Raw genomic sequence first — 24,920 nt, forward strand, 5'->3', positions numbered from 1 at the left:
TATCCAGTAGACTTGACTCTGGTCAGTTTCTTTGGAAAACACATCTCAAAGTTCATCATATAAATCGATGCAAATACACTATATACCTCATCTGTACTTGACTGTTTCAAAACATCTAACCAATTTTCATTTTCTAAGATACTTATGAACTGATGACAGCTGTCCACAGAGAAGTTTCTTTTGTAAATATTATTTACACCTTTATCTTCCTTTGACCTTAAAGGGATTTCAATGGTGAGAGCATTGTGGTCAGACAATCCTAAATCTATGTTTGTTACCTCTATGTCAGTTTCTGACATATTTGAGAAAATGTTATCTATGAGGCTATTGGAGGTGTTTGTTATTCTAGTTGAATTGTTTATGTGTGGGGACATGTTGAAACTCTTTAATATGTCCAAAAATTGCCTTTTTTGTTGACTTTCAACTAGAAGATTAATATTGAAATCACCACAAAGAATAATCAGTTTCTTTTTTGTAAATAGTATTTAGCAACAATTCTAATTTATCAAAAAAGACTTCTATGTTTCCACATGGTGACCTATACACTGTTATGACTATGACTTTTTTCATCAGGCCATATAGCTGGACAGCACCTGCTTCAAAAAACTTTTAAATACTTAAGTTCTCTGCTTCACATCTCTTTATAAATTCTAACTCTTGTCTAAGGTAAATACCGACTCCACCACCTTTTGCAATTTTCCTACTATAATTATTTGCCAGTTTAAATGGATTAATATGAATACTGCTAATTTCTTGGTCCTTACACCAATGTTCTGTAATACACAAGACATCAGGTTGGGTGTTACTGCTATTTCAAGTTCACAATATTTGTTCTTGAGGCACTGCACATTTAGAGTCATAATCTTCAGAACAGGGGAGTGAGCACTGGTGGTATTTCTCCTTTCATTTAACACTGTTATCTTGGAGCTTTCATTATGGCTGGATACCAAAAATCCTGTTGTACCACAGGTTTCTTGTTTCTGTTGCTTTTCCTACTTGAAGTTGATGATGCTGATTGATTGTTTATACTAGCTGTGGCAGCTGATGACATTTTAATATTTACTATAGCAGATGGTGTTTTTAGTGCTTCAGCAAATGTTGCTCTTGTTAAGGTTTTCATTTCTTCTGCTTCTGTGCTCATTTGGAGTGGGATTTTAGGGAACTTTTCTACTGTTATGCGGCTTATTTCTTGTAGTATCTTTTCACCCATCATCTTTTTTCCATAATAATTCCTGTGCTGTCCATGCCTCGTGAAATGATCTCTCACTGAGCTGTTTGCATCAACAAAAGTTGCACACTTAAAAGCACAGCAGATCTTCCTGAATTTATTATTTGTTGACTTTATCTCTTTGTTTACACATGATTCCTCGATTAGATCATGTCTATGTGGCACACTTACAACGAGAACCTTTAAATTTAGATCTGACAGCTTTTTTAGAGTTGTTTGAAGTGCCCTTGTCGCTAGTTGGCTTTCATTTTTGTATATGTCATTTGCTCCACCTATTAGCACACAGCATGTTCCAGTCTTAACTAAGTTTTCACAATTATTTACTATTTCATTAAGGGGAGCACCAGGTTTGACAATGGCTGTTACTCTGAATTGCGACTGCCGATCATTTATTATTTGTGCCACACCCTTTGCATGACTATCACCTAATACACAGACTTGATATTTGTTGTTCTCCAGGTGCCCTCGTTCCGTCGTTTTTATAGTACACTTTGGAGAAACATTTCTGTCGTTAGAACACACAGACGATCTAGATTCATTTTCACGCGTCTTATTTTTTGAGTTCACATTTCGTCCTGTCGTGTCTTTATTACCCATTTTTCTTTGCACTGTATTTACTGACGATGTCATACCGCCAGAAAGATTTCGTTTACTACTAGCAGAAGTTTTGTTTGAAACGAAAATTGCCGGTATGTTTTCATTATACTCGTTTTTTAAATTGTCATAATTCCGCTGCTTTATCAGTTCCTCTAACTTATTTACGTAACGATTTGCAAGCACAAGGTCTTGCTGAAGCGATGTAGTAACACTTTCTTCTATGCAGTTATCGTATCTTGACAAAGCTACCGTTAGTAGATCGCAGCATTCCATGCCACAGTCACATTTCGCGTCCCATTCTTCCATTCCCGCGAAACACTTTGTATGAATCCATTTTTGCGACACTGCACATAACTTGATACCTTTCGCCATGTAGTTATTGCACTTTATACAATTTATACTCGATATGTAGCCGTTTACCGTGGAACTATTTATACACACTTCTACACGCGACGCCATCTTGTACCAACGTAAAAGTCTACGTATAGTTTAAACAAGGTTATGTTACATCAAGAGAGAAGTAATTCTTTTGAATCAAAAGTAATTTGTATGTCTAAGTTTATAAAAATAATACTATTTTGGGATGTAAAGAACAAATCAGTATTTGTTGCATTTCCACGGGCTTTTGATCACAGCTGTACATCAATTTGGCATTGAATCCACAAGCTTTTGTAACAGGTTAATTGGAAGTTCTGACCACAGGTCCAATAAGATACCAGCAAATTGATCCTTGAGTAGCTTCTACCATGAACACATCAATTCAGCTCTTATCAGAGGTGTTCAGTTGGATTTAGATCCGGGCACCGGCTTACGAACTTAAAAAGTTTGTTTTTGGCCTGAAAAGAATTTTTTAGAAAATAGAGATGTGTGTTTTGAATCGTTGACCTCATGAAATATCCAATTATGTGACATATTCTGTCTTCTACATGGAACCGTATTATTTTCTAAAATGTGACTGTACAGGAAACATCTCCACAGCATGACACTTGATCCACCATGCTTAGTGATTTGTACCTAATCCTTGTTTTGTCCCTTTAGTTTTTTGTTGTATATACAGAGTGAGTAACTGTTGCCACCTAGAATAACTCCGAAAGTATGAGAGTAGCTGAAAAATTTGTGGCACAAATGTTGCATGGTACAACGGGCGCCATAATATGACGTTGGTGTTTTGTTGCTAGATGGAGTCGCATCAGAGATATGAAGGTCACCTTTGTTTTTTAATGGGATGCTATAGTTTGGTACTTATTTTCTGATAGCGGCTATAGAGATGAATCCAGTTATGTGCAACAATGTCTTTGAAGGCCAATGAAGGCAAAAGGGTGGCATGAATGCCCATTTACAAAAGGTGTTCGAAGTGATGATCATTGGTATCAATGCAGTGCTATAATCTTATCATCATGGATTGAGTGGTATTCGTTATCACATCAGCACTTTCTGAAGCATTCTTACAATTCTCTCTCATATCTCATGCAAACAGTAAATATTCGCCAAATAGTGCGTATCCATTTAACGTGCTATTGACATGTAAACACCATTCATTGTTTTGGCAATACAACAGTAACAGGAACAGTAAGACTAGTATCATTCAGTGAAGCGAATGTGAATGATGTATTCTTTCGAAGAACAAGTCAATATGCTTGTCATGTACGGAGAATGCCAACGAAATTCAGTGAGAGCTGGTACTGTTGCACTGTGGTTAGAGACCCTTGTGCTACTTTGTATCAAATCGCAAGGGAATCTGGCATGAGCCAGAGTAGTGTTGTTCGTGTTCTGCATCACCATAAATATCACCCTTACCATATCAGTCTCCACCAAGAATTAACTTGTACAGATTGTATGCATCACATTAATTTCTGCTGATGGGCTCAACTTCAGATTCAGAGGGATGGCACATTTACTAATTTACTTTTTATTTACTGACGAGGCTACATTCATGAACCATAGAAATGTTAATTTGCATAACATTCATTACTGAGCAACTGAAAATCCATGTTGGTTGCTCCAGGGTGCACACAAGGTCAGTGATTGTATAGTGTGGGATTCTGGAGGAAGGAATTATAGGCCCCTATTTCATCGAAGGCAGTCTTAATAGTAGGAAGTACTCCACATTGCTGCAAGAAACAGTATGTCTGTTATTGGAAGGAAATACCTTTATGAACAAGGAACAGAATGTGGTATCAATACGATGGGTATCCAGCACATTTTTCGTCGATGGCTAGAAATGAGTTGCAGAGACAATTACCAAATCATTGGATTGGACGTGGAAGTGATGTGTCGTGGCCGCTTGATGTCTTGACACCTGTGGATTATTTATTTTTTATTTACACGTTAAGTTCCATAGGACCAAATTGAGGAGCAAATCTCCAAGGTCATGTAACGTGTCAGTACATGAAATTAAAACTTAAAAGTATTAACAGATAAAAATAAATGTTTATGAACATGAAAAAGTCAGTCCATAAGTTTAAGTAAACGCTATCAGAAATACAATAAGAATTAGCTTAATTTTTTGAGGAACTCATCAACAGAATAGGAGTGACCAATGAAGAAACTCCAGTTTCGATTTGAAAGTGCATTGATAACTGATAATCTTTTTAATTCAGGTGGTAGCTTATTGAAAACAGATGCAGCAGTATACTGCACTCCTTTTTGCATAAGAGTTAAGGAAGTCTGATCCAAATGCAGGTTTGATTTCTGCCGAGTATTAACTGAGTGAAAGCTGCTTATTCTTGGGAATAAACTAATATTGGTAACAAGAAACGACAATTTGGAATATACATATTGGGAGGCTAATGTCAAAATACCCAGACTCATGAACTGAGGTAGACAAGAGGCTCATGACACACCACTTATTGCCCAAACCGCCCATTTCCGAGCCAAAAATATTCTTTTCAAATGGGAAGAGTTACCCCAGAATATAATACCATACGACATAAGTGAATGAAAATAGGCAAAGTACACTAATTTTCGTGTCGAACACTCACTCACTTCTGATACCATTCGAATATTAAAAATGGCAGTATTAAGTCTTTGAACAAGATACTGAATGTTAACTTTGCATGATAGCTTACTATTTGAACACCTAGCAATTTGAACTGTTCAGATTCACTAATCATATGCCCATTCTGTGAAATTAAAACGTCAAGTTTTGTTGAATTGTATGTTAGAAACCATAAAAACTGACTCTTACTGTGATTTAGCATTAATGTATTTTCTACAACTGAGGTCACGTACTGCACTATTTGAAACTGAGCCAATGTTTCACATATCCTTTACTACCAAGCTAGTGTCATCAGCAAACATAAATATTTTAGTTACCCATAATACTACAGGACATATCATTTATATAAATGAGGAACAGGAGTGGCCCCGACACTGATCCCTGGGTATTTGTAAAAGACATTGTTTATAAAAACATTCCAACTACACCTGAAAACATGAGAGAGAATTGTCAGAGCATGTGCTTTGATAAGAGCCAATGTGATAAGGAATACCACTCAATCCATGATAAGAGGATTGCCGCACTACATTCATGCCAATGACCATCACTTCGAACACCTTCTGTAAATGGACGTTCATGCCACCTTTATGACATTCGTTGACCTTCAAAGACATTATTGCTACACATCATTGGATTCGTCTCTGTAGCCACTATCAGAAAATATGAAACAAAAAAAAGTTGATCTTTATATATCTGAAGCAACAAAAAACCAACGTCATATTATGGCTCCCGTTGTACCATGCAACTTTTGTCCCACAAATTTCTCAACTCCTACCATACTTGGAGTTATTGTTGGTGGCAATACTTAGTGACTCACCCTGTATACTGGACACCATCAGAAAATAAATACATTAAATTAATTTTTGTCACTCCATAAAACCTTAGACTTATATTTGGCATTCCAAGTTCTGGGTTTCCTTGCAAACTCTATCCTGTCATTTTGTGGATTTATGAGTGGGTTTATGTCATTTATCGTGTAAATCACCTGTTACTAACATGGGAACCTCCCCATCGCACCCCCCTCAGATTTAGTTATAAGTTGGCACAGTGGATAGGCCTTGAAAAACTGAAAACAGATCGATTGAGAAAACAGGAGGAAGTTATGTGGAACTATGAAAAAATAAGCAAAATATACAGACTGAGTAGTCCATGGGCAAGATAGGCAATATCAAGGACGGTGTGAGCTCAGGAGCACCGTGGTCCCGTGGTTAGCATGAGCAGCTGCGGAATGAGAGGTCTTTCGTTCACATCTTGCCTCGACTGAAAATTTTACTTTCTTTATTTTGCACAAAGTTATGATCTGTCAGTTTGTTCATTGACTTCTCTGTTCACTGTAATAAGTTTAGTGTCTGTGTTTTGTGACTGCACCGCAAAACTGTGCGATTAGTTGATGAAAGGACATGCCTCTCCAATGGGAACCGAAAACATTTGATCGCAAGGTCATAGGTCAACCGATTCCTCCACAGGAAAACAAGTCTGATATATTCTATACCACACTGGTGACAGCATGTGTGTCACATGACAGGAATATGTTGTCGACCTACCTAACTAGTACACATGGCGAATGGGTAAAAAGATTCTTCTACCTTGCCTGATTTAGGTTTTCTTGTGGATGTGATAATCAGTCCCAAAAAAAGTGATGAAAACGTAAGCGTTTGTCACATAAACTGAAAATAAAAAATTAAAATTTTCACTCGAGGGAAGACTTGAACCAAGGACCTCTCGTTCTGCAGCTGCTCACCCTAACCACGGGACCACGGTGCTCCTGAGCTCATTTGACCTTGATATTGCCTATCTTGCATATGGACTACTCAGTTTGTTTATTTTACTTATTTTTTCATAGTTCCACATAACTTCTTCCTGTTTTCTCGATCGATCTGTTTTCAGTTTTTCAAGGCCTATCCACTATGCGAACTTATAACTAAATCTGAGGGGGGTGCGATGGGGATGTTCCCTTGTAAGTGACTTTTTACAGTAGATGTGTGTCAGCTCAGTCCATTCTGTTGCTTCAGATCACCCTCGATTTGTTGAGATGTTTCTCTTGGAGCAGCAGCTGATTGCTTGCAAATCATTCTGTCCTTCCTCCTCACTCTTAAAGGATGACCTGTGGTGTCACCGCCAGACACCACACTTGCTAGGTGGTAGCTTTTAAATCGGCCGCAGTCCGCTAGTATACGACGGGCCCGCGTGTCGCCACTGTCAGTGATGGCAGACAGAGTGCCGCCACACGGCAGGTCTAGTGAGACATACTAGCACTCGCCCCAGTTGTACAGCCAACTTTGCTAGCGAAGCTACACTGACAAATACGCTCTCATTTGCCGAGACGATAGTTAGCATAGCCTTCAGCTACGTCATTTGCTACGACCTAGCAAGGCGCCATGACCAGTTTATATTGAGATTATATAATGTATCAACAAGAGCGATGTTCACCAATTGTGGATTAAAGTTAAGTATTCCAGAAGCTATGTACTATTTTTGGCTACTATAATTCCTTGTCATTTTCCAGACCTCACGCCAGCCTGCGTGAGCTTTAACGCGTGCATTTCGGCCTCCTCTAGCTGTGCACACTTGTTAGTGGTTGTGATACGCCCTACTGCTAGACTGCTACCTCCCAATCTTGAAGACATGCAAAACAGCTTGTCTCATATCAAGCAAGTGTTCTGCTTTGCTATACTTCTAGTTCTCTGCAAGTAAACAATCACTGAGTGAATACCTGAGTCATAGTGGTTAATGAATATCATACCCCCAAGGAAAGTTACATACTTCTGAGCTAAAGGAATATATACTTACATTGTTGTTGTATGATGTTGCTTTTTCACAAGATATGTAACTACAGCATCGTGCAGCTCATGATGGAGTGACACTTACATGTGTTGCTCTTTTGTGACTGCATGCAAGCAGTACTGACTGCATAACAACACAACTGCAAAATATTTCTGAACACTGCTGTAACCTAATAAAACATTCCAAATACTGTTATCTGCATATTTGCAGAGACTCTTTGACATTCTTGCGGTAATTTGCTTGCAGTACACACACAATCACTATGCTTTAGTACGTACACAATCACCATGCTTTACTGAGAAGGTAATCACAAATGTGGAAAAAAAAATTTTCTCCTGCTCAATTACAGGCCAGCTAAGGTTTTACAATTTTTTATGCTGCTACTTCATCTTTACACTTTTTTCTTTCCACTCATCTGATGTCCAATTTCTATCTTGTCTTTTTGGAACAATTTTGCTGTGGAGAATTTTTCAACTCAATACTGCTTCTGTATTTGGTGTGATTTTCAATTTCTTGCTTATTTATGCAAGTTCCTTGGAGGTCTTCGTGCACTTCCGTAAGCCAATGAGTTCTCTTTTTTAAGTTCTTTGTACTACTGCACAGTTTCTTTTCAGTATGCTAAGACTCATTAGCCTTCTTTGCCAAATTTTGTCTCCAGTTATTTTCTTAAATATTTATCTATACTTCTTTATTGTTTCTGAATTTAAATGTTTGTACTGGTTTTTTGTTTCCTAATCTTTTCTTTCTTCGTAATTTTCATTATCTTTGTTGATTCTAAAATTAGTGTTTGTGAAGCAGATGTGTATTCTGGCCAAATGACTGCCTTGCAAGTCAGAGGTTCTGCAATTTTGGAGAATGAATTTTTACTATAAACATCTTCTGTTAACTGAAATGCAGAGTCCATCTTTCATAGTCTTCCTCTTGTGGCTCCATTTTCCCCACCGTTTGGCTACATGACTTATCATAGATCATTAAATTTGCTTTCCCCTGATACTCCAATGCTTCGTATTTGATTGGTATGTTGCAGTCCTGTTGTTACCCACTACTGCTTCTTATCAGCAGAGATGAGTAGTCATGCTTTTCATACTGTTTTTCTTTCTCTCTGTTTTGTCCTTTCTGTACACAATCAATATTGCTAAACTAGCAACAAAAGTTGAACAGACAATTTTGACATCCATTTTCTAACCAAGTGGTATTCAACTTCTGGTATTGGAGTCTGACAAGTGCTCCATCTGTTCAATGTTCACTTTTCTAACATGGTCTGAGAGAAGAATGGAGTTAGTCCATTGCCTGGGCTTAAGTCTATTCTTATCTCAAATGAGGCTGAAGTTTGTTTAAGTGGACTTGTGTTGTCTTCTGTATTTCAGATTCTTTGAGAATTTGGAATAAAGGCAGTCTTGCTTTATAGTCATAAGCCTTCTAAAATTTTACAGATATATTCCAATAGTGTTTTGCTCCTTTAGTCCTTCATCAATTTGCCCTTAACAGGACCATCCTGTCCTAAGCCATCCCTGATATAACTTGTATTTTAGAATTTCTGCTGTTCTCTCCTTGAACTTCTCATGGAATTTCTTTGAATCTTCAGTGAACATGGTTATCAGTTATTCTAGGCCAGGAATCTCACTTTTATTATTCAGTAGTAATGGTCAGTTTCTACAAGTATCTATGTCTGACTCTGGAATTCGTCTGTTTGGAATTGTGCTTTGTTATTGGCACATAAGCTATCTGATATTCTCAAATCATGTTATTGTTGACCTCGAACCTTTTTAGTGGTGTATATGGGGGGGAGTTATCTGCTAACAATTTAGCTAAATGTATTTTTCTTACAATTTGTCCCTTTTCCTTGCATCCAGTCAGGCAGACGTTTATAAATGAAAACATTTTCTCCCTAGACTGTTATGGAATGTATTTATTAAAAATTAATTTGGCAGCTGTATGAATCTCAAGTGGTAGCCCAGTGTGACATCTGAATCCTTTATGATTTCTTTTGAGGTAATACTTTCCTTGTGTTAACTGTATTTACAAATTCCGTATTCATTACAGGATGGGAGTCTTCATAATATGTATGCCCAGACCATGGTAGTATTTCATGTACTAATTTCTATCAAAGTCATGTCATATTGCACGTCTTAATATCCACTCCCCAAGCACTAGACATGACATTTAAGAACTTGACTTAGTTCATAGTAAACTGTCACTTGATAATGGCATAACAATCAAAATTCCAGTTGTGAATAAATACATTTAATAGCAGTTTAGGCAGAAAATGTTCTTGTGGTGTCACTGCCAGACACCACACTTGCCAGGCGGTAGCCTTTAAATCGGCCGCGGTCCGTTACTATACGTCGGACCCGCGTGTTGCCACTATCAGTGATTGCAGACCGAGAGCCGCCACGCAGCAGGTCTAGTCTAGAGACTCCCTAGCACTCTCCCCAGTTGTACAGCCGAATTTGTTAGCGATGGTTCACTGTCTACATATGCTCTCATTTGCCAAGACGATACTTGAGCGTAGCCTTCAGCTACGTCATTTGCTACAACCTAGCAAGGCGCCATATTCAGTTACTATTCGGAACAGATAATATTGTGAATAAGATACAGTCAAGAGCGACATTCATTGTAAATGAATTAAAGTTAAGTATCAAACTAATTACGTCCACTTTCTGAATTCTAATTCCTTGTCATGTTCCAGACCTCACCTCAGTAGAACCTTCCCTCCTCACGCCAGCCTGTGTGAGCTAAAACACGTGCATTTCGGCCCCCACTAGTACCACGGTGTTGGCTCTTCTGCCAACACAGCAGTTCTCATCTCCATTCTGTGCCAGACTGAGGATAAAAATTTTATTAAATTTAGTTTTTTCCTCTGGCACTTCATGAGATGCTTCTCAACATCATTCTCAGGACTGTTTACTTGTTCCCCTGATTTATTGGTGCGTGTGCATTAATTATTGTGTAACTCTCATCTAAATATTGAATTATTGCAGGGAGAGAGTCTTTCTGGATGTAATGAAAAATTTGGTACCAATTGCAACATAGATTTGCCATTTATTATTGCAGAGCCTAGTTCTGGAGTAGTTTCATGAATTTCTTCCCTGTGTTCTCAGTGAAAAATGTATAGTTCTCTGAATGTGGTATTTCTGCATCTGTGAATGTGATATTTTGTAATGCCAATTTTAACTTCTTCTCCATTTACATTGTCTGTAAGTATTTTGAGTTTGTCAATATTTGTTAATGTTTGCAATTTTAACAGTCCAAGCCTGTATGTAGTTTTGGCTGTGAACTTACTGAGCCGCCCAGTGTGCCCGAGCAGTTCTAGGTGCTTCAGTCTGGAACCGCGCGAACGCTACGGTTGCAGGTTTGAATCCTGCCTCGGGCATGGGTGTGTGTGATGTCCTTAGGTTAGTTAGGTTTAAGTAGTTCTACGTTCTAGGGGATTGATGTCCACAGATGTTAAGTCCCATAGTGCTCAGAGCCATTTTTTTTACTTATTGTTGGGTTTAGAATTCACTCCTCACCTCTACAAGTTGGTCTGGGCTGCCCAGAGGACAGAGGCCCAAATGTTTCACTTGTGATGGTCGATTCATCTGTCAGTGAATGGCAGTTTTCATAATAAAAAAAAGTGAATGAAAATTTTACACAAGGCGTAAGTGCATGACAGATTAAAGATGCTTATGGTCACTTTTCTTTGTGAAGTGAAGTGTCTAGTAGTAAGTATGGCTACAACCGATTTATTGGGTTGTGTAGTTATGTACAGTACTGAAGATAAAGTGAGGAAATGGAGAGTGAATTCTTATTAACATTCTGTTTCATTAACTGCAACAGTTTTCAAGCCTCACTTACAGCATTTTGTGGACCAATCACATGTTGGTTGGCATTAATAGAAATCTATTTGCAGTCTTATCTGTTGTAAATCACTGGCCATTTCTTCAAATATTTCAGGTGGAAACCTCAACAAGATACACACCTGATACTGCAAGGTAAGTTTTCATAATTCACTGCAGAACTTTTTGAGAAATATAATTTTTTAGTTATTAATTGTGAGAGTACTTCAGATATAAAATGCACTACTGCAATTATTCAGTATTACCGATAAGTGACAACATTACAAGACAGTATGGTCAGTAATGCTATTCTCTGCAACAACCGTTGTGTGACTGTTCCTAGATAAATAGAGCAAATCTAATATCAGTACAGGAAAATAAAAGTTCAGGTGGAATGTCAGCAGCTCTATTGTGCTTAATGCACAATGTCACATGAAAATCACTGAAATTCAACAGATTCTTCTTGATGGGCACAAGCTAATGTCATACTGCAGTAGAACAAATAAGAAGAAAGGGTGAGTAGCTATGTACCCAAAAATTGCAGTTGATTCCCAGCCTTCTAGGTTAATGAATATAGTGTTGAACAGCTCGTTCAATGCTGTGGCACAGTGGTGCTCAGGATACACACAAGCTTGTAGTGGTACAGTTTATGGGCCACCAACAAGAAGAAACGTAAGTAGCTGCTGCCAGTTTCAGTAAGGCTGTGAAGACTTATCTGGTGAATCCTATTCTCTTTGTTTCATTCATTAGACTCATTAAAGATGACAAGGTAATGCATATTTCGCAAGGTAATGCATAATTACCAGCTCCAGGTCAACAGGTAGGGTTTGTACATACCCCTCTGATACAGGCCAGGTACAGAGAGGGGTGACTGCCTAAGGTGTTACCTTCCCAAATGTCAATTGGGCCATCTGTCAGGAGGTGTGGCCTGAGGTGTGAACAGTCATTTACAGTGGGTGAATCCCCCTCGGAGGGGACCCCAGTTGGAAGGAACATGCCATTGGAGATGTTGGCAATCACAGGGAATTTTTTTTTTTCAATGACTCAATCACCATCTTAGTGTGTGTCTGCTAAACATAAACAGAATGAGGCTAAAGATTTGAAGGCCCTCCCAACTGCATGTCAATTCCTTATGGTGTCATGTACCGGAGGTGATCAGTCCTTTGCTATGTTTTATGCATGCATTATTCTGAAAGGTGGTGTTGCAGTTGCAGGCCCTGTGAAATTCTTTTCTCATTTATGTAATGGTACTTTGTTTCTGAAGATGTACTGCGATTTTCAAGTCCAACAACTGCTTACAGCATCACTCCTCCAGAGCTATCCTGTCCCCATACAGGAGAATTGAGTGAAGGACTTAAAATCCCACCCTGTTACTTGCAGTTGTTGGCATGTCAAAATCCGTGCATTTTACCATCTGGTATTTACAGTACCATTTTCGCTATGCCATGCAGAATGGAGGATGTACCCACCCAGACTTGCAACCTCAAGTTCAGTATTGTAGTAGTGGAATCGCCCAGCTCACAGTAGCATCCCCGTCTCCTCCTACAGCTGTGCAACAAGCCTTCAGATCCTTGCCTCTAGTAGCGAAATCACCTGCTACACCACTGACAGGCTAAAAGGACTCCTGCAAAGACTTTCTACAGCTAAAAACATAGTCTTCATCTGCCAACTAATAAGCTCTAAGAACTCAAACAATAACAATCGGTTTTCTCCTTCTCTGACTTGGAGATGCCCTTCAGTGCTTTTGGCAGACATACCCTCACCCAGCGGACGTCTGTTTTGCTGGTGCCCACTGCCTACTGATTTTCTGCCATGGAATTCAGTGGCTGACAAAGGGAGAATGCCAGTATGTTTGTAGATATCATGGAACAGGATTCTCGAGCCTCTGTCCCCTGTAGCAGTGAATTTTTTAAGGCTGGCACCCAGCAGCCACCAGAATGACTAACCTTCATTTGTTCCCTCCTCCCCAAATCCCATTATAACTCTTCTCCAGTGGAACATTCGGGGCATTATATCCAACAAGGAGGAATTACAGCTGCTCTTGGAATTGCCTTGTGCATTTGTTTTCTGCTTCTAAGAAAAAAATTTCCTCCTAATCCCCAGTAACCTTTCCCCCAAGGACACCATTCCACCTCACAGGGGAACCATGCTGGTCATCCATCTCACTGAACACTTCACTGCTAGCTGTTCCAGTCTGCATTTTCCTTCCTTATTTCACCTTTTCTCTCTGTAAAATCTACAAAAATGGTTCAAATGGCTCTGAGCACTATGGGACTTAACATCTCCTAGAAATTAGAACTACTTAAACCTAACTAACCTAAGAACATCACACACATCCATGCCCAGGTCAGGATTCGAACGTGCGACCGTAGCGGTTGCGTGGTTCCAGACTGAAGTGCCTAGAATAGCTCGGCCACTCCGGCTGGCTAAAATCTACACCCCTCCGTCATTTGCTGTTACCAAGTCGGACTTATTCCAGCGCATTGTTCGCCTCCCTTACTCCTTTTTGCAGCTTGGCGAGTTTAATGCACACCATTTGCTTTGGGGCTCGTCTAGAGCCTGTCCATGAGCTTCCCTCTTAGTTGACCTGAATCATCTCTTACCAGTGGAGCACCTACGTTCATTTCAGATTCCATGCACATTTATTTTCATTTGGACCTCTCGTTCTGCACTGTCCAGCTCGCTAATCGTCTTGAATGGCCCATTCCCTCTGACACATACTCAAGTGATGACTTTCTGTGTCCTATCCATTTGACGACTCCTATCCCACCTGAGTGCACATCCGATTGGCAGCTTTCAAAGGCTGACTGGAGGCATTACTCCTCCCTCACGACCTTGACACAGTTGTGATGACCAGGTAAAGTATCTTCCAAATGTTATTCTTACTGCCAAAGAATGTTCGATACCGTGCACTTCAAGTTTACTGTAGCATGTTCTGGCCCCTGGTGGACTGAGGCATGCAGCGATGTGATTTGCTTGCGGAGATGTGCTCTTCACATTTTGAACCATCATCCTGATGCATCTGCTAGAGGGCTGGTATCCTCTGTAGTCTATACATGTGGGGCTTCAGAGGTATCTGGCCCATTTACTAGAGGAAGTTTTGAAAGACAGTTTTCTCAGTGTTTATATGGTTTGGCTCTGTCACACATTTATCGAGGAAAATGGGATGCCTGAATGCTCATACTGAGTATCATTGTCTTTGCTATCCCGATTAACCATATTATGGAATCACCCACCAGGTATCTCAGCTCCCTTTTCGTCAAGGATTTTACAATCTGTTGCAGTTCTACATCAACTTGTGTCCTTGAGTGGCGTCTTTAGCGTCGTTCCTATCGTCTTTTCTCGTGAAGCATGGGCAGTGGCTTTCACTTTCCCACTGCCAAAACCTTTTATATGAATATTTGGAGGTGGAATGAGTTTCTTACACACTCTTTACATCTGCGCCTTTTGTTCTTCCACTCGCTGAAACTAGAAAATTCGTGGGGCGCATGTCTGATAGGAAACTTCCTTGGTCATCCCATGTATTATTACCTGGCTGTACATAGTACCCAGTCCCTCAGTGTCCTACTTCTCTTAAGTGGTACTTCCAGGGGAGCTCATCAAACCACCCTCCTCCATTTTTTAAATTCCGGGTCCATTCATAACTAGACTGTGAGTGTTTAGTTCATTCATCTGCACCTCTGTCCATCATTTGCTGTCTTAACACACTCCACCACCATGGAGTATGTTTTGCCACTGGCGGCTTTTTCACCAGCCTGGTTGAGAGTCCATGCAGAAGATGCTGAACTACTAGTCATACTGGGACGATGTCCTCAGTGGATAGACATGCCATTGCTATTTCACACCTGGTCACTCATCCTATTCCCTCTTATTCAATGACTCCGTTGCCTGCCAGTATGGGGCACGCCATATTTCTTTGTTACCTCCCGGAGTTCACTTTTGGCTTCTGCTTTGGCAGCATACTTCATGATACCTGCCGCATTCCTGATGGTAGTGAACTCTTCGCCACCTTAGCTACATGTAGCAGCCTATGTTCATTGTGGACTTTATTTTCTTCACTTTTATAAGCAGAACTCACTGTAGGAAAAAATGCATAAATAGTGAGGACTAATCTGTCGTCAAGTTAGAAAATTCGTTGCAATATTACACTCTACACGAATTGTACTGACAGGCAGTATGTCCACCAGTTGTTAAGTCAAAAATTTTATCATTGTTATGCACCATCACTTGCCCCTTCGAGAAACCTAGCAGCCATTCTATTGAATATTTGTAACTGAAGTCCGCAATGTGTGTTGTTTTTATCTCTGATTTAAACATATTAATGTTTGCATGTACCTCAAATCCTTTAACAGTATGTTTCAAGTATACATATGAATTGCCAGTGTCGCAAGAGCCCGGAGCTATTGCCACAACTTCCCCAATCCCTAGATGCAATTTATTATTAATTCAGTGACGTTAGCTATGCTTTTGTGTGTTTCCATACCAGTCAATGCTGCACATTAGTACCCCCTGCTCATATATTGGAGGAAAGTAGTTCGCTTTCAATTTAGACCAATTAGGATTAGAGTGACGTCGTTATATCGCAGATTCAAATGATGTGGAGACTTCTATACTGCTTGTTTTTATGCAAATTTCAGGAAAAATGTCATGCAGAAATAACCTCGGAGGTATGAACTGAAGTCATGGTAGCGTCAAACATTGTACAACAGCTGGTTCCTATTGGTGAAGTGACAACACAATTCTTCAGGTGGCCTTACATCACAAAGAGCTCCATACCCCGAACAATGTCTAAATTGATGGTTCCACGTTTCTTGGATTTCCACATTGTCTTAGGCAGTGTACCTACATAAACACGCTGTAAAATCTCGTGATTTTAAATTTTCTGACGAGTTTAAGCAGATCTATGTTTTTAATCCTTCTTTCCAGTACCATTGCTGTGGGCCTTTTTTGATGTACACCCAAGCCATTTCCTATATTGTAAATATAGGCCTTTACCGACAGTGATGGCCTCCATGGTCATAATATGCCTTTTAGCTGCTTGTAATTGCTTTTCACTTTCTCATGTCTTCTGTACTGCTTGAAATATGATAGCAGCTCTCCTAGCTAATGAAACCAGTGGCTGACAGCCCAGCAAATGGAGGTATCGGGAACAGACCTATTCCACCAGATGTCTTTGGTATTGGTAGGAACCTGGGCGTTTTAACATATCGTTTCCTTCCTTCTTTCTGCCTCAAGGTAACTTTTGTTGCTGTCAACAGTTTTTCAAACATCCCTTAGGTTTTTCTTCTTTAGTATGCAGTGTGCTGCATTCAGTATTGCTTGAAGATTAGTCCAGTACCCAATTTAAGTTTGAGCATACACTGCCGTATCAACCACATATGCACAAATAGGTGGTCCTACATGAATTTCCGTCCCTTGACATACTTATGCAGCCTTATCAATAAACATTTGGCCTGCAATCTTTATGTGTAGTGTAGGTAATGTTGTCCTCTTTGCATACATTGTCCAGAACCTTAAAGACCTTATCACCATAAGCTAGGTGCTATTTCAATTTTGTTCCAGCTCCACAGAGACTGTAACCAGAGATAAAAAGTTCACATTACAGATTCTTGAGAATACCACCTCCTACTTTGTTGATACGTTCCCTAGCACTCGTGTCACAATACTGCCTGGTTTGAGCTTTTTGTATTACATAGCAAATTGCGAGTATTCACCCAGCTGTAGAGCTTTCATGAGAAATTAAGCCATTTCATCAAAGCCCTGTTCGCTTGACATCTTTTGACCTGCTCTATGAGGAGCATATTGGGTCCAAAGCTTTCCCGTAATTCATTTGTAACATCAATATGTTTGTTCCTAATTTGTGGTGAATAATGCAATTATACCTGTCAATGATTTGTGGTTGTATGTTCAGCCATTTGCACATACGTTGAAGATTAATTGCTTCCACATTCGGTTTTCGATTGTCCAGTTCAACCATTTGGCAATACTAGTTTCCAAATGGGAGAATGTTGAATAGTGATTTATCCCACATCATTCCAATTCTGCTTTGAACTGCCTGTCGTAAAGTTCACTTCCATCATATGTCCAACGTTGTTGGGCTGTCGATTTAGTCGTCTCTGCAACAATTGTTCAGAAACCTCTCAAACCTCATTCCCAGTCTTTCCTTTCAATGGTAAGGACCAAGTGAAATTGGAATGTGTGTCTTGAACCGTGAGAATGTACTTGAAACCATTATTTGATTTTAAGTAGTCTTCCATATCTGAGAGATCAGCCTGCCATGCATAATCCATTCCTCTCATGATCAGAAATATTCTGCATGAAGTTCTGTAAAGCTCATGAACAACTCTCTCCACAATTACTCGACGATGCGTATTTTTCTAAGCTCGGGTAAGATCGATAATATTTTGTTCCTATGATCTGGATTCTCTTCACCAGCTGAAGTAGTAAGCACTCGTAATTGATCTATGATTTCAGTTACCATAATTTATATACTCTAGAGGTAAATTGTTCAGTCTCTCAGGCTGAACTTAGACTATTTTACCTGCACTATGTGGAGCTGCTACTGCTCGTTCAGTTAAAATCCTGTATTTGTCGCTCTATGAGACTTCCATTCATTGTTTTGGGGTTATACATGCGTTAGTCATGCGTAATATTGGACCACATGTTTTTATAGTTTCAGGGTATAATTTTAACATTTGACATTGTAAAAGCCTAGGCAATCTTTCAAATTCCTTGTTCTCTATTCTTATTGCCTTCTTGGTTAAGTATATTGAGTGCTTACCCATCAAATATGGTTTTGCCCTGATGACCACATATGTTCTCTTAACTTAGCATTACTGCTCCTCCTCGTCCTCGTCCTCGTCCTCCTCCTCCACTTCCTCCCCCTCCCCCCCTCCCTCCTGTTTCTGCTTTTATGCACAGTCCATGACAGTTCTTCCATCCTGTCAGTTCTTGGCTTAAATGTTACTGGGAGATGCTGGTCTCGTTGCAGTTGACCTAACCTTCACTAAAGTAACTTCTCTCCAATTTCCCTCTGCATCTCAGTTTTTAACATTACACTTTTTTGGCAACATGCTGCTACATACTAAGCCATTTTTGAGACAGTTGCAACTTACATATACTTTGAGACAATCGGTGGTGATTGGAGTGAAGTGCCTTAGCTAGCATTCAACACCTCAACATTAATAGCACCTCCCATGACAAGTCCTTTACTTCCATTAATTTGGTGTTGATTGCCTCCATTTTTTTGTCTAATTCACGTACTTTGCGTCCTCTGAATGAATGTGCAACACATGTACAAATTTGTATATAGTGTATACTGAGACAGGTGCGTTTTCGTGCATTGCCTTTCTGAAGAATGTTATTGAAGTTTTGTTTCTGTTCACCCTCATTCGATTCACTGGTTTTATCTGTAACCAGCAAGCTATACTGAGAGTTACTCTGGCAATCTTCACATATAACGAATTCATTGAATGATATGTTAGCTCCTTGGACAATATGCTTTAAATTCAGATTGTCCTGTTCAAAAGTTAAAAGGTTGGTGTATCCCAGACCAACAGCTGTGGTATGCTGAAGTATGTCTCACTGAAATAAAATACATTGATTTGCATGTGGCAAGCAAAGCAGAAATATCTGCAGATATCCTGATTTTCCTCTGAGATGTCACCTAATGAGAATGTGCTGTTTGGTTTTACGTTTTCAGGTGGTGGAATATCACTGCTTTCTCTGGCTGTCTAGTATGTGTTACTCCCTTAACTCCATGCAAAGTCTCCTGCAGTAGCTGATATTTTGACTGAAACACAATTTTTGAAAAATACACTCCTGGAAATGGAAAAAAAGAACACATTGACACCGGTGTGTCAGACCCACCATACTTGCTCCGGACACTGCCAGAGGGCTGTACAAGCAATGATCACACGCACAGCACAGCGGACACACCAGGAACCGCGGTGTTGGCCGTCAAATGGTGCTAGCTGCGCAGCATTTGTGCACCGCCGCCGTCAGTGTCAGCCAGTTTGCCGTGGCATACGGAGCTCCATCGCAGTCTTTAACACTGGTAGCATGCCGCAACAGCGTGGACGTGAACCGTATGTGCAGTTGACGGACTTCGAGCGAGGGCGTATAGTGGGCATGCGGGAGGCCGGGTGGACGTACCGCCGAATTGCTCAACACGTGGGGCGTGAGGTCTCCACAGTACATCGATGTTGTCGCCAGTGGTCGGCGGAAGGTGCATGTGCCCGGCGACCTGGGACCGGACCGCAGCGACGCACGGATGCACGCCAAGACCGTAGGATCCTACGCAGTGCCGTAGGGGACCGCACCGCCACTTCCCAGCAAATTAGGGACACTGTTGCTCCTGGGGTATCGGCGAGGACCATTCGCAACCGTCTCCATGAAGCTGGGCTACGGTCCCGCACACCGTTAGGCCGTCTTCCGCTCACGCCCCAACATCGTGCAGCCCGCCTCCAGTGGTGTCGCGACAGGCGTGAATGGAGGGACGTGTCGTCTTCAGCGATGAGATTCGCTTCTGCCTTGATGCCAATGATGGTCGTATGCGTGTTTGGCGCCGTGCAGGTGAGCGCCACAATCAGGACTGCATACGACCGAGGCACACAGGGCCAACACCCGGCATCATGGTGTGGGGAGCGATCTCCTACACTGGCCGTACACCACTGGTGATCGTCGAGGGGACACTGAATAGTGCACGGTACATTCAAACCGTCATCGAACCCATCGTTCTACCATTCCTAGACCGGCAAGGGAACTTGCTGTTCCAACAGGACAATGCACGTCCGCATGTATCCCGTGCCACCCAACGTGCTCTAGAAGGTGTAAGTCAACTACCCTGGCCAGCAAGATCTCCGGATCTGTCCCCCATTGAGCATGTTTGGGACTGGATGAAACGTCGTCTCACGCGGTCTGCACGTCCAGCACGAACGCTGGTCCAACTGAGGCGCCAGGTGGAAATGGCATGGCAAGCCGTTCCACAGGACTACATCCAGCATCTCTACGATCGTCTCCACGGGAGAATAGCAGCCTGCATTGCTGCGAAAGGTGGATATACACTGTACTAGTGCCGACATTGTGCATGCTCTGTTGCCTGTGTCTATGTGCCTGTGGTTCTGTCAGTGTGATCATGTGATGTATCTGACCCCAGGAATGTGTCAATAAAGTTTCCCCTTCCTGGGACAATGAATTCACGGTGTTCTTATTTCAATTTCCAGGAGTGTATATACATGCTCTAAGTGGACTCCCAGAGGATATGTCAACAGTATAAAAACTAGATTATTTTCTGCAGAATGAAGCCCCAATAACCAAAGCACTTCTAATATTGGGAAGTAATGATCCATTCGTCTTGTTCTTCTGGTTTTTACCTTCATTATTGCAGGACCAGTCATTTAAAGACCCTTGTGGTGAGACTGCTGCGTCCACTTGGTTATGGTGGTAACTGTTTATTTACATTGAAATGGAGGGTTTTTTAAACTCCTACTTACAGCTGGGTATATCAACAAACTTAAATAAGATCGAAATTCAGTGCACACATCTGGTAACATTGAATCGAACATTTCCACTTCCATCAATGCACAAAATGCATCATGGAGTTAAGCTGTGATAGTTTACAATGGGTGGAGAATTTGGCAAGCTATCGACCATAGATTATTGCACAATGTTCTGTTGAATTGGAGGATATGTGACTGCCATCTTTGCCAACACTATAGCTAATCCTGTACTGCATTTAATTAAAATGTTAAAAATCTACTGATGTAGATCTGTGTTCCCTCTTTTAAATAGTTCAAATGTACCAACTGAATCCCCTACAGAGATGGTATGATCACCTGGTAACATCAGGGGAGAGCAAACTTTTCTGTGGAACAATGCTGATATCTGCTTTGACACATTGCATGGTCAATGTCATTCTTACAAGGAGAATATTGCTTTGTCATCACTAAATTGATGGTTTTCAAGTACTGCGACTTACTAGAATTCCCTATTCGATATTACACTGTCAGTAACATACTTACACCCACTGGTATTCAAACAGTAGGTTTGATTGAACAGCATTATGTTGATACCAGATGCCTGCTGCTGCAACAACTTCACCTTTCCTGCAAGGAAAGCACATAGTGTTAGAGGCTTATTTGCTCATTTTCACTGTTCATCAGTATTAATACTTGAACAGGCTCACAACAGGGAACTTCGATACATGACTTGACATCCTTATCCTTTGATGTTTGTCACAAGTGAGCAAACTATTCATTAATTCCTGTAACTATATTTTCGCGACGTCTACTACTATTATAATTCTAATTGTATATTACTATTATTTTATTATTATTATTTTTATTGTTGTTCAGCTTCAAATCCCGTATTTTGTGCACAATTTTATATTTATTTATCAGATACATTTATACACTTTATTAACTGTGTACTGCATAGAACCACTATCTACATTGCATCACTCATTTGTTTTGTGTTACTTGCGTCCATATCGCTCGATCCAGTGGTGAAATTTTGTCAGTGTTCCTAACCTTCAACTCCTGTATTTCGTGTATGTCTGTGTATTAACCATGCCAATTCTGGTATGGACAGATAAAATAATTTCTGTGTTCAGATGTGAATCAATTTAGTGATTCTTCGCTCACAGCTCCAGGCAGTGTTGTCCACCAATTGGTCCACTGCTGCGGTCACCTTGGGCACTGCCCACTCGGAGATTGACTTCTCACTTGTGATTAAGTGGGTGGCAGTGAAAGAATTTCAATGTTGCCGATCAGAGAGCCTGCTCAGTTCGTCTGATGAACAGATTTGGGTGCTTTCTATGGCTGATGAAATTCATGAGCCAGACGAAGTCACTTGCCATGTTCCAGAGGAATCCTGTCAGCATGCAAGGCTGGGCATTCTAAGAGGGTAGTATTATTGGTAATTGGAAGATCTGGTGTTAGGTGTGTAATGGCACCATTCAGAGATACGACTGCATATGAGGGGAAAAAATCCAATGTGCATTCTGTGTGCATACTGTGAGGGGTCTTTACAAATAAGAAATGGGTGCTTCCGGATACCATGAAAAGCATGGCATAGCCATCTGTAGGTGGTGGCTCACGTTAGTGCTAACAATATGTGCCACATTGGATTGGAAGAGGTTCTTCCTGGTTTCAGGCAACTAGCTAGTAAAGATTGCCAGTCTTGCTTGTGAGATGAAGGTGGAGCTCACCATCTGTAGCATCATGGGCAGAACTGAATGCGATTCTTTGGTGCAGAGTGGAGTGAAGTTCAGAATCATAGTCCCTGACAGTTCTGCAACTGTGTAGGTTGCAGATGCATCGACTAGCGCCAAAAGGTGGTGGATTTATGGGTTCAGCTAAGTGGGTCAGGAGTCAACTACACAAAGGAAGCATTTTCTGGATTGAATGTAATCGATCGGCACGTCATTGGTGCAAAGTCGACCACCATATCCTGACTAACTTTAAGCCTTCCTCTTTTCTGTTGAAATTATGGTGGTGTTCCTGAATTTCTATAGCTTTCCTATACATATGTGCATAATAATTGATGTTCTGGCTAACACGCTTGTCTCACTAAATTTTATTTCATGATCACCGTCTTTAAAAGCATTTTCCGTTACAGCTGAATTGTCGGTACATCCCAGTGAACAGTTCATTTTTTGTTCGGTGTAGCAGGTATGGACACTTCTTATCTTTGTTCCAATATAAACCTTCCCACAGCCACATACTATTTTATACACCTCAGGAGTTGCTAAGAGGTGTCGTGCATCTTTCGCCAATCTTAAACACTCACTACTCTTGGTCAATAAAATTTTATAGTTGACAATGTGTACTCAAACCCAGAAGAATTTTATTGACTGTGACAATGGCCGCAGAAGCCTACGTTTACACCCACTGGTCTTCTTTGTGGGTCTAAAGATTATGTCAACTAGAAACTTGGCCATAACTTTCCCAATACGGTCTGTAATATATATTAATAAATAAATGGAACTAAAATTTTTCCAGCTGACAGTTGTTCATGCTGAGTTTAGTCATACACTTTCCTTCTGGGATGAAGTGCTTCATCTATCTCGTCAGCATGTCCATTTTTCTTAACAGCCATTTGCAAATGATTTAGATCGTCTTGCAAATAAACTGGCTCACAGATCTTATTAGCTCTCTCCACCAGTGTTCTTATGATACCTCTCTTCTGCCTAACATGATGGTTCAAGGTAATGGCCAGTGTGTGTTTCTTTTCTATACACTTTCTGCTCTAGACTCCCATCTGCCTGTTTAATTACTTATACATCCAAAAAATTTAGCTGTCCGTTTCTCTTTTTCTCCATAGTAAATTGTATCTTGGGATTAATACTATTCAGATACACCAAGAAACCGTAAAGTTCCTCTTCACCATGATTCCATATAACAAAAGTCTCAACCATATACCAATATTACTTTAAAAGGCTTTTACTTCCAGACTGCAGCGCCTGCTGTTAAAAAAATTCCATGAAAAGATTATCAACAGCTAGACTCAGAGGGCTGCCTGCGGCCATGCCTTATGTTTGTTCGTGAAACTCATTATCATACTGGAAATAAGTCATGGACGGGCAATGTTGGGACCTGCATGGCCTGGTAGCCAGTCGTTGACTCACCTCGGAAGTTGTTGCCCGCAGTTGGCAATGAAATATCACAAAGAAGTTGTTTCATAGATCGACCACGGCCTCTTAGGCTGGACGTAGTAACTAACGAAGACACTGACTTTAAGCCAACATGTTATGATTAGTACGGGTGGAGCTTATAGCTACCAACTGGATTAAATTAATAAGTTCCTTTTACCAATGCTCTGACTTCGATGAAACAATTGGTGAACAGTTCAAAGAAAACTTGTTATTTCAAATAGGCATGCCACTTGGACAATTATAGTTAGTGGGGATTTCAGTGTACCCTCAATATATTAGCGAAAATGTTTGTCAGTCGTAGGCATAAAACGTTATCCAACACCATTCTGAATGACCTCTCTGAAAATTACCTTGAACAATGAGTTCACAAGCTCACTCAGTGTAAATGGTTGCAAAAACATATTTGACACCTTAATAACCCTGACCAAACAGGGAGCATAACAGGTACACGGATTAGTGACCGTAATGTTGTTGAGCCATGAAGAGTTCACAAGAGTGAATACTGTAACATCAAAACTCACCAAAATAAACGCAAAATTCATGCCCTTGAAAAAGCAGAGAAAAATTCGCTTGACGCATTCCGAAGAGACAGTTTCCACTCCTTCAGGTAAGTCTTTCTAAACATAGTCCAGATGTGGTTTAAAGTAAAATAAGTAATTACTGAGAGATATGTCTCGATGCTCTGTCTCGATGCTCTGTCTCGATGCTCTGTCTCGATGCTCTGTCTCGATGCTCTGTCTCGATGCTCTGTCTCGATGCTCTGTCTCGATGCTCTGTCTCGATGCTCTGTCTCGATGCTCTGTCTCGATGCTCTGTCTCGATGCTCTGTCTCGATGCTCT

At 40.6% G+C, this 24,920-nt stretch overlaps 1 protein-coding gene across 5 annotated transcripts in view; it reads left to right on the forward strand.

Moving 5' to 3' along the window:
- Window positions 1-24,920, forward strand: part of LOC126108844 (zinc finger protein 107-like) — a 129,255-nt gene that overhangs the window by 94,132 nt on the left and 10,203 nt on the right. For all 5 annotated transcript variants that reach the window (XM_049914208.1, XM_049914206.1, XM_049914210.1 and 2 more), the window contains one exon: window positions 11,544-11,581. In XM_049914208.1, the coding sequence (XP_049770165.1) occupies window positions 11,544-11,581 (38 nt within the window). The remainder of the gene's footprint in view (window positions 1-11,543; window positions 11,582-24,920) is intronic.

This window comes from Schistocerca cancellata, chromosome 11, assembly GCF_023864275.1.
Source record: "Schistocerca cancellata isolate TAMUIC-IGC-003103 chromosome 11, iqSchCanc2.1, whole genome shotgun sequence".
Lineage (NCBI taxonomy): Eukaryota > Metazoa > Arthropoda > Insecta > Orthoptera > Acrididae > Schistocerca > Schistocerca cancellata.